Source organism: Saccostrea cucullata, unplaced genomic scaffold (assembly GCF_032062105.1).
Source record: "Saccostrea cucullata isolate Sc308-1 unplaced genomic scaffold, CSIRO_AGI_Scuc_v1 ctg11892, whole genome shotgun sequence".
In the NCBI taxonomy this organism is placed as follows: Eukaryota; Metazoa; Mollusca; class Bivalvia; order Ostreida; family Ostreidae; genus Saccostrea; species Saccostrea cuccullata.
The window spans coordinates 9,027-20,124 of NW_026922671.1; the positions used below are offsets into that span (position 1 = coordinate 9,027).

Consider the following 11,098-nt stretch of genomic DNA (forward strand, 5'->3'; position numbering starts at 1 on the left):
GATTCTTTCAGTTTCTTGACAGGTTGCACGTTCTGAAGAAAAAAAAATCCTTTTCGTGAACACAAGAACCATGTTTGATACTATTTGATACTACATGTATAACAAACTTTAATTTTTTTGTGCTTTTAATTCTTTTCTTTTTTTAATTTTCATTAAAATTGTATGGTCTGCAATTGGACAGTATTTTTTATTCTTTAATATTATCATTATACATGTGGGTTTGTTTACCACAAGTTCAAATGATGAAAAATATCCTTTAAAGAAATATGTCTTTACTTACGTACAAAACAAACAAAAAAGATGGAACCAAACAGCTTCAACAAATCCAATAATTATGCAAATACCTTCTTATCTTCATGAACTGCTTTCATAAGATCCTTCTTTCTCTCGAGCTTTTCTTGAGAGCTTGTATTTTCTTCCATTATGAACTTTATTCTGCTCTTTATATCCACCTAAATTTTTGAATGCAGGCTTTTTAAAAATGAGCCACAAGAAATTTGTTTTAATTTAAACAATTATTGATTTAAAATAAAGTTATTATTTATTTCTGATTGTTCCATCTACACAACTGCCATGTTTACAAAATCTATAGTCACTATCCACACTAAATATCATGGTGGCTTTCATTGGTGGGATATCGTCCAATGTCTTACCTCTAGTTTTTCCTTACGAACAGTTGTTTCAACACTTTTCCTTTCAGCCCATGTGACAATGTCTGCCTTGATCTCTTTCTTGATTTTTAAAACCTGCCAGGGGTTTAAAACATACCTTCTTTTTTTTTTTTTTTAATTTATCACGAATAATGTTTGTTAATCTTAAGTTCTTATGAATAAAAAAAAATATAAGAAAGACTTGTTGCCTACTTTGGCTACAGTCATCTCGTTCTTTAGTATCTGTCTTGCACCTTCAATGATGCTTTGGATATATTCCTAGTGAAAGTATGAAAAATAAATCATTAATGGGTTCTGTAAATACCATTGGAAACAGATTATTATACAGGTATTATTAATGTGATGAAAGCATCAAAGATGTATTTAAGTTTGTTAGCATTTGCCAAAATAGTCACCGTCTTCACTGAATCTGTTATCATGGATTTCATTTGCTTTTTATAAATTCAGTTCATGCAAATGCAGTTTTTCCGTCAATGGCTTACCACCAGATCTTCCTTATGAACAGTTGATTCTTTATTTTCCATACTTTTCCTTTCGATCTGCTTGACAATGTCTGGCTTATGTTCTTTCCTGATGTCTAAATCCTGCTAAAAAATTAAATGGTTCATGTACTACATAATGATACAGTGAAACCGGCCTAACCCGACCAACACTAGGACATTTCATTTTGTGTCAGAATATAGAGATTGACAGACTGTGTAAGATAAATGAGAATGAAAATTAAGGTTGGAATTGCACAAAACAGGAGATAATAATATTAAGAAAACTTATAATTCCTTTAAAAGATCTTTACTTACTTTCAATTGTGTCTAGCTTTTTGCTATCTTTCTTGCACCTTCAATAATGCTGTGGATACCGGGTATATTCCTGGTGAAAATATGAAAATTAAAGCTAGTATTTTCTATTGGTTCAAAGAAAAATAAAAGTGGCATTTTAAGTTTTTCTATGGAATTCTGCCTGTGCTATTCTAATTACTAGTAAGTGACATGTTTACCCAAATTATTCACACCATGCAATGTTTCTGTTATCATGGTTTTGACTAAAATATTTGCAATCGGGACATGTCTTTCATTCAATAACTTATCTCCAGCTCTTCTTTAGGAACAACAGTTTCATCACATTTCCCTTCGACTCACTTCTCAATGTATGGCTTCTGTTCTGACATTTGCCAAGAGAGAAATAATTGATTTTTCTACTTTAACAAAAATGGTTTTAAGGGGTCAGGGATCAAAATACAATGGAATAGTTTTCATCTCTCTCTCTCTCTCTCTCTCTCTCTCTCTCTCTCTCTCTCTCTCTCTCTCTCTCTCTGGTAGCTAAGAGGGGCTCCTCCATGTTGTTGTTTCGAAGATAGACATATAATTTTGGCATTGAAAAATGGGGATTGGCCCCAAGCACTTTTGTGGGTTTAGTCCCCCATTTATTTTCAATTTGACTCCGACTCCGTTGTCTTGGAGTATTACATGAGCAATAATAGTCCTGTCGCTAATCTGGTTTCCTTTCAAATTCCATAAAGTCGCGACTCAATGAAAATAAGGTGTGGAAAACGAACAAGAAAAGACCTCCCGACAGACAGAAGGTTGGAAAGATGGACAGACATCGAATAAACCTATTATTTTATTCCGCTACTATTTTCCTTAAAAGGAGTTAGAAGTGGACACATTAAATCCATAAATATTGATGTATTGTATCATAATATACTTAATAAAGCTAAATGTTTGAGCGGAGATCTAATGGTGCAACACAGGTACTGTATAATAATCTTTTAAGTTAAGATATGTACAGAACAGATTTTTGTATAAACTGAAAAGATTGACTTTCAATGGGACGTTTCCGCTGTTTATTTTCTCTGTAGCCCGTCCAATGATGCTTGGATGATAATTAAGAAAAATAAAAATAAAAACTGTATTTGCCATTTCATAATGAGTCATAAATACATGCATTAAAATTGAAAGTCATTTCTAAAATTTTGAGAAAAATTCCAAATAAACACATTTTACAGTCCTTCCAGTACCTTGATTTCTTCAGATTCTGCATTCAAGCACCAGAGTCTTTCATCTGAAAATAATGAAATTATGTTTTAGAAAAAGAATGCAAGGTATATTAAATTTAAGGTCCCCTGTATTAACACGAATGTTTTTTTTTCTTTTATATTTTACTAGTATACACCATAAACAGTTATAGAGAAAGCTTAACTTCAAGGTCATTATGACGTTTTTTATTAGATAATTAAACATGTAGTGTTTTGTAAATACTACTCACTTCCTTTTCATTTTTGTGCAAATCCAAAAAAATATTTCTCTGTCGCCCATGGCGGCAAAAAGTCCTTCAAATGAAAAATGAGAAAAATATTGATTTATCAGTTTTAATATTGTTTGTGACAATGCCAACTTGTGTTTTACTTAAATATATCAAGTATCACAAGTTCCTTCTACAGTGAAATTTGTCTAAACCGACTTGCACTGGGAAATAAAGTATATGTAGAAATAGACAGGATGTCTGATTAGACATTAAACAAAAACATGGAAAAAAGTTGGGAACGAAATTTAATGTCGGAATTCACACTGTGACGGCTTACAGAAGTGTCGGATCAGACAGTTTGTACTGTATTTCGATATAGGACGAAATAACAGGTTCATATGCTTATGATCTGCAGGCTCTCGTCTATAGTTTAAATTTCTGCTGTATAGGAAATGCTAAAATAAATTCTTATATGTACTAACGTTTACGTTTGCATTGTGTCTGATAATGTTTTGGATATTTCCAACAGTTTTCAGGACCTTTCTTTTAGGCACAAACTCCCTTCTGAAAAAGTTAACAATCAGTAATAAACGTTGTTATCTTTACATTCAAAATATATGTTTCCCTTTACTTTTAAAAAATAACCACCAAATATCAAATTTTTGTTAAAGAATTATTTGAAAATACTTGGATCAATTAAGGTCAGTATAGTATACTTGCCATTTTTGTTTTGTCTTCTGTACTGATGTCAAAAAAATGTCGGGATTCAATTTGTACGATACTCGGAAACTCGCCATTCCTATCCACACTTCTGTTAAAAAAAGAATACAAACATTAAATTATGAGGATCTGCTCGACTGTAACATTCTGTAAGTAACATTGGTACAATTTGTTAATATAATCTCGATGTGCCAAAAAGGGGGAGAAAAAATAATTTTATTTCATCTTACCTTTTTGCGTCTTCTCTCCGTCTCGTTGTTTAGGAAAATGTATACAGTATTATGACGTCAAGCTATGTCATAAAGGTTTTACGTCATAAAGACATGGAGGTACAAGCCACTCAAGGAGCTCCGAGTGCTTCCATTTAAACAAACTTGAATCCCCTTCACCCAAGGATGCTTATGGCAAGTTTGGTTTAAATTGGCCCAGTGGTTCTGGAGAAGAATTTGAAAATGTGAAAAGTTTACAGAAGGACGGGCAGACAGACAGACTACAAACAAATTTTGATGAGAATAGCTTCCTTAGTGAGCTAAATACGTAAACTTCCGGTTTCAAAAGAAAAACAACCTTTTTTCAATGTTTAACGTATCGATAAACTATTTAAATGTAAAAAGATATAATACAAAAGTCTAGAGAAATGTCAGAGACTTTTAAGAATACAATTCACTTCCGGTGACTTTTGGTCTCAAAAAGCGAAAAAAAAACCCGGATCAATATTCAACGTTGAAAAATGAACCCCGGGACGTTGAAAAGTGTACCCCGGGTCAATTTTCAACTCGGGTCGTCGCCCGCGTGGCGCAGTGGTTAGAGCGTCTGCTCTATAGTCGCGAAGTAAGGAGTCAATCCTTACGTCGCGGGTTCGAGTCCCACTGTGGGACGTGGAGACCGGTCCTTCGGATGAGACTGTATAGACCGAGGCCCCGTGTCGCAGTAGGTGCTGGCACGAAAAAGATACCTCACTGCTTAAAGGCCCTGAGTGCCGAGCATAGGACACAAATTGTAGCCCTCCACCGGCAAGTGGCATATGAGTGAAAAATTTTCGAGAGGGACGTACGTTAAACAACATACAATCAATCAACTCGGGTCTATACTAAACGTTACACCGGCCGTGTGTTTTCATGTCCTCAAATTTGAATTTGTTCTCACAATGGCTTGATATTGAAAAGTGATGTAAAAAAGTGATTTTTTAAATAAATATTTTTGTGTCTACATAAGTTTTAAGCTCATACCGAAGTTAGAAAAGACATTATTATTATGTTTATTCACCAATCACACATGGGGCCTCATTGGGCAAATACAATTGTTACAATGTGTCTACAATTAGGTTGTATCAAAATATATTGTAAATAAAATAATAATAATCAGATCTACCATGGAAGTACAAATGAGTGAAATGCAATAAATAAGTAGCACCATCGTCATAAAAGTAAGATTTCTCACATACTAACAATAGTCTGACACTGGGTCCAAAAATATAGAAAGCCACAGGATAATAAAAACCGGATATTTTTGTAATAGTAGCAGTATAATAGTATATATTTAGGCTTGAATACAGAGGACACTAGGGGGGACGATGCATCTGCAAAGACCGTCTTACTGGCAAACCTGTACCCTAAGAAATCAATACATTTGTTCAGAATACAAATAATAATCAAAAAAGGACAAAACGTAAATAATTATGAACTTACTGCAAAATATACCCTTTTTGAAATGAGTTATAGGTATTTCAAGTTCAATTGACCATAAAGTGTTTTTCGTATCAAGTTTTGAAAGTTACAGATACAGTGTATATAAATTAAAATAGATAGCACTAAAGTTCTTCTGCAGATGTTTCAAGGAACAATTATCATGGACCTTAAACAATTTTGTGATAGAACTTTTCAAAAATATACTAGTATATATTGCTTCATATAAATTATTATAATTTATGCATGTACTTAAGATGAATTATAGCATTGTGATATATATTTTCATAGTGTTTCTATGCTAGTACATCAACACATTTAATTACAATATTTATAGTTAGATGAATATTAACAAGTAGAAAATACATGTATAATGAATGTATACAAAGTAATATATACTATTCCTTAAAATAAACAATGCGTTGTAAAATTAGAATGAACAGCTGAATGATTTGTTCAAGCACTGTCCCTTAAACAAAGAACAACTAACATTCAACGATTGTAAATATACAAAAAAATAAGTTAAAACTTAATAACATAAAAATCTACTGATAAGATTTAAAACATGCATACAATTACTAGTCTAGTAAACATAAAAATTAAAGAATTCGACACAATTGCATCTTTAACAATGTCATGAAAAATGCAACAACAGAAAAATGTGAACCAGCAAAATACATTATTTGTGATTTTACCAATCTGATTTCTCATAAACACACGACAAGCGATTAACAACTCGAAGAAATCTTCTAGCCGTGGGGCGATAAGATGGCTTTCTCTCCCAGCAAGCCAAAAGTTGTGTTGCTAGATTAATATCGGGATCAACATCTTTAGGGAATTGTGGGTAAAGATCCTTCTCGCCAACTTGGGTGCGCAGCTGTGCAGCGCTAAGATTGGCAAATGGTTCCTCTTCACAAATTATTTCAAACACAACTAAAGCGTAAGAATACATGTCGCTCATCTTCATCTGATATAAGCTTAAAAGTTCACCTCGAAGAACCTCTGGCGAAGAATACCGAGGTGTTCCTATGTTGCGAACTGCCTCGTGACGAGACGGCAAAGAAGTCTCCGTTTTATTTTTCATCATGCTCAAACCAAAATCTGACAGTTTGGCAACCGTAAACTTCTCACCGTCGTGATCGATGAGAATGTTTCTTGACTTAATGTCGCAATGAGCAACATTTTTCTCATGCAGATACCTTAAGCCTGTAAGGGTCTGCCTAATCATGGCTAGACGATCTTCATCGGTAAATTCGGCTAGATCAGCACAGTCCACGTGCAGAGCTTCGTACAAACTTGTATGCATGTACTCCATCACGATACAAAGATTCGGCGTTCTTGTGCATGCACCAATAAACTTAACAATGAATGAATGTTCAAGCTTGCTTAGAATATTCACCTTTTCAGTGAATTCTTTCTGACGCCGCTTGGAAACTCGAGTGACGTGCAACTTCTTCACAGCAACAACTGAGTCATTGTACTTGGCGTGGTAAACGACCCCAAAACCACCACGACCAATGATCCTTCTAAGCTCCAAATCGGAAAACTCAACAATCGGACCGGTGTAGTGAAGTAATGCATCTTCTGTCTTCGGAACGGGCTTTGTCTTTGATTTTTCGCGCCATTCTTTCTCAAACTGTAGTCTGTTTAATAAATCAAACATTTTCTCTATCGCATCCGTTTCCATTTGTTCTGGCAATGCTGGTAACCCTTGATAAATCTCTGCATCCTAAAAAATAAAAATTAATAAAAAAAATAATCTCTAATTGAAAAAATAATTAAATGAATCTTCCCATTGTTTCAAAAAGCTATAAAAACTCTATCGTTCGGTGTAATAGGTTGAGCCAAATGGATCTTACCGGATTTTCTATCATTTTTTCTATCGCATCCGTTTCCATTTCTTCTGGCAGTGCTGGTAACCCTTGATAAATCTCTGCATCCTAAAAATGAACAATTGACAAAAAAATAAACATTCATTGAGAAATGAATCAGCACACTGGTTCAAAAAGCCATCAAAAAACACAATCGTTGGGTGTAATAGGTTGAGCCAAATGGATCTTACCGGATTTTCTCTGTATCTTTGATATGCTTTGTGGATCCACTCTGTTTCCCTGCTGCAGGTTACAGGTTTTCTTCCAAGCTCCTCTACAACTCGATGAGCTCTGTTCAAATAATTGTCGCGATATGTGCGCTCCGTTCCTGAAAACGAGGCTTTGGGTCTAGATCCTACAGAGAAACCTACTCTTTCGAGACGACGGTTTTCTGGATTGTCTGTGTAGACTTTGTTACCATCCTCTCCAGATTTCAAGTGAACTACCGTTCCAACTGGAAGACAAACACGCCAAAGACTTCTATTGAGAGAATTATCGACATAATGCTTCGTTCCTCTTGAACTTTCTTCATCTGAAGAGCCTTTGGAGACCACCATTGCACCATATTCCATGCCTGCCCTTCCGAGTTTTCTGTTATACTCATTATCAACGTATGTTTTCGGGGAAGAAGAACTGCCTGAACTGGAAACAGGCATGGATCCACGGGGCATTCCACCTCTGCCCAAATTGCGGTTGTACGCATTGTCGACATACGTTCTGAAGCTAACCTTGCTAGTATCCCCTCCAGAAACCACCATCGAACCCACCGGCATTCCAACTCGTCCAATCCTTCTGTTGTATGCGTTGTCAACGTAACATCGCGGCATTTTGATTACTTCGAAATCTGAAAAAGAGAAAGAATAGCTAAAATGTGTATGTTAAATGTTGACAGTAGCCCTCAATTACCTGGTAATTTGCCTTTTTCAATTAGGGATCCAGGTTGTCAATGACTATATCTGTAAAGTGTCCGTCATTAACTTATACACATATATATAAATAAAGAAAACTTCAACTCTGCATGTAAATATATCGACGACATATTGTCAATAAATTATTTCCACTCCTTTGTCGATACGATTTATCCCGTGTTTGCTCTGTTCCTGATTTGTATTAATTGTTTAATCAACTTTTGAGCTCGAATACTGTTTGTTATCTCCATATATTTCATTGTCACTGTTGTCTGTGAGATTATGAATTTTTTTTTTTTTTTTTTTTAAACAAATAAATTGTATTAGGTTTTTGTTTAAATTTAACAATTCATAATCAGAATAAGACATACAGGTCAATTACACATAATTACCAATTATATATTTACTGGTTTTTGGTTTGAGCTGGGAAAAAATGGAACAGACGTAGACAAAATAATTGCATATTTTAAAAATGCATGACAGATAATTAGCAGAAAAAGTTGTTAGAGTGTAGGCTATATCAGAAGAACTCTGCAATCAAAGCACATACGACCGGAGGCCGATGGTCTGGAATACTATTTCTCCATGAATATACATGTACTTTGACTGGGAAAAGTCTTCGAGGATTTCAATTTGAATAAAGATTTTCATACCGATGAACTATGTTGCCATTGCATGCAGCTGTTGTCAGATCTGTTGTTTTTTTAAAATCTGATAAGTATTAATAAATGTACCCACAGTCTTTTTTAAATTAATATTTTCATATCCTAGGAGAAGAATGTTGCTGCTTTTCATATCGGTTAGTCCAGAATAAAATATATATATATATATATATATATACTGTTTTGCATCAATTACACTTTTTAAAATATTTTTATAAAAGAATTTCTTTTATGTAAAACATATAACCGTACGATTTTTTAGAGTGCTGAAACAAATTTTGATAAAATAAAATCCATGGGCCTTGGGAAAAAAAGTTGAGGTTCAGGGTGTAGGATGAAGTCCATGGGTAATGTATCATATATAATAAATTTTACTCATCCGATGCTTCTAAGGTAATTATGAATAATTATTAAAGTTTCTGATATAATTATGTTTCAGTTTCAGTTTCAGTTTTATTGAAGTCGAGAGACATACATCTCATAGACATAACACATGTAATAATGAAATAAACATACATCTTAACACGTGCAATAATGGAATAAACATACAACGTACATGTGCAAAGCATATAATATTTCTGATAATCTATAAAATTGATAAAGATGCTGTTCTTGAGGCATTCGCTAATTGCAAACATTTTCCTAAATTACATAATTCTTTTATATTTGTGTACTGAGTAGCTGTACCAATTTGAAGACGCTTGGTCTTCGGGAGTAGTAGGATTTAATGTATTTTTGTCTTAATGTGTTGTAATGTGGACATTTAACACAAAATGGAATTCATCTTCTATGTTACCTAATTGACAGAGACTACATGTTCTGTTATTTCTCAAAGTTTTATTATATCTTCCTTGTTCAATCATTAAGTTATGCGCAGATATAGTCTTAACCTGGTAATTGTTACTCTATATTTTAGATGTATTGGTTTACATAAATAAGACTGAAGGGTAAAATTATCTACCAGGTGTTGATAAATGAGACATTTTGGTGATTTACCTAAATCTGACATAATATTTTGGATAAATTCGTCACACATTCTCTGATATAAAATATCAATTGTGTTACTATTTATACAATTGCTATCGAATAGTTCTACTAAACCAAGCCTATAAAATTCATTCTTAATATTTACAATCCAGTCATCATTACTTTCTAACCTTTCTTGTAGACATGCTTGAAGAATGCAATTGTCACTATTTCTTAATTTTAACCAGTATTTAAAGATTTTCTTTTTCCTGACCAATTCAAGAGGCAATTTACCTAATTCACAATATACCATACTGTTATATGTATTCTGTCTAACTTTAAGTATTCTTTTACAAATGAAAAGATGTACTTTTTCTATATCTTTAGCTTTGTGCCATCCCCAAATTTCAGATGCATAACACAGTACAGGGCTAATATAAGTCTCAAACATATCTGATTGTGTTTTAACGTTAAAATTCAAAGCTTTCATTCTATTCAAAACACTATACATGGCTTTTCTTCCCTGTGATGCAAAATGTTGTTGTGTTTTTGCAAATTTACCATTAAAATTAAACAACATACCAAGATAATTAAACTCATTAACTACTTCTACAGTATTCCCATCATATTCCCAATGTTCGTTATGAATATGTCCACTGTTTCTAAACACTTATATTTTGTTTTTTCAACATTAACAGTTAAACTCCATTATGAAGACTAGACTCCCATTAACTTAAACTACATTATTATATGGAATACGGTTCTCACTTAACTTTAGCTCGATCACTGAATGAACATGCTGTCTGCCCACGATGTACATCGATGATAAGTAGTCTCTTTGGCTAACACCCATTCTCAATATAAGGGCTCAAATAATGTCGCCTCATTTTCATTTAGAAGAAATACCACTGATGTAGTTTTTAAATCAACATTATAAATAGTCATATAACAATGAATAAGAATTCATATAATTATCGATCTGAAAGGGTATTTAAGGAGTTTCAAATTCAAATATAGTAGCCTATTTGAAATGTACGTTACTGTCGCCGAGGCAGATATTATGCTGAATCCCCTCTGTGTAATTTATAGTTTTGATTCTCAAGTAAAAATTTTCTGATAAGTTAAACCTTGTATCATATATACTTCTTTTTATAACAATAAATACATTTTCTTTGTGATAATAAATGATTTTTATTGTGCAATGTCCCTGTCGCTTAATTCTATTTCAACCACATTACAAGCAAACACAAAGATTATACACCTGATAGTTTTGTTCTCCTTTATTTATTGATGGGCTAAATTTGAAATTTCAAAGGATTATTTACTCCTACTTAGATAATGTAACATGAAATTGAACAATTTGAGCAACTTTTA

At 33.3% G+C, this 11,098-nt stretch overlaps 1 protein-coding gene across 1 annotated transcript; it reads right to left on the reverse strand.

Moving 5' to 3' along the window:
• Nucleotides 1-4,861: 4,861 nt before the first annotated feature.
• LOC134262183 (uncharacterized) lies at nt 4,862-8,019 on the reverse strand. Its single transcript, XM_062744573.1, has 3 exons — nt 7,380-8,019; nt 7,177-7,257; nt 4,862-7,046 (listed from the first exon to the last, which is right to left on the reverse strand). Exons 1-3 carry the CDS (start codon nt 8,013-8,015, stop codon nt 6,009-6,011), a joined length of 1,755 nt encoding a protein of 584 aa, XP_062600557.1. The 5' UTR covers nt 8,016-8,019; the 3' UTR covers nt 4,862-6,008.
• Nucleotides 8,020-11,098: the final 3,079 nt, after the last annotated feature.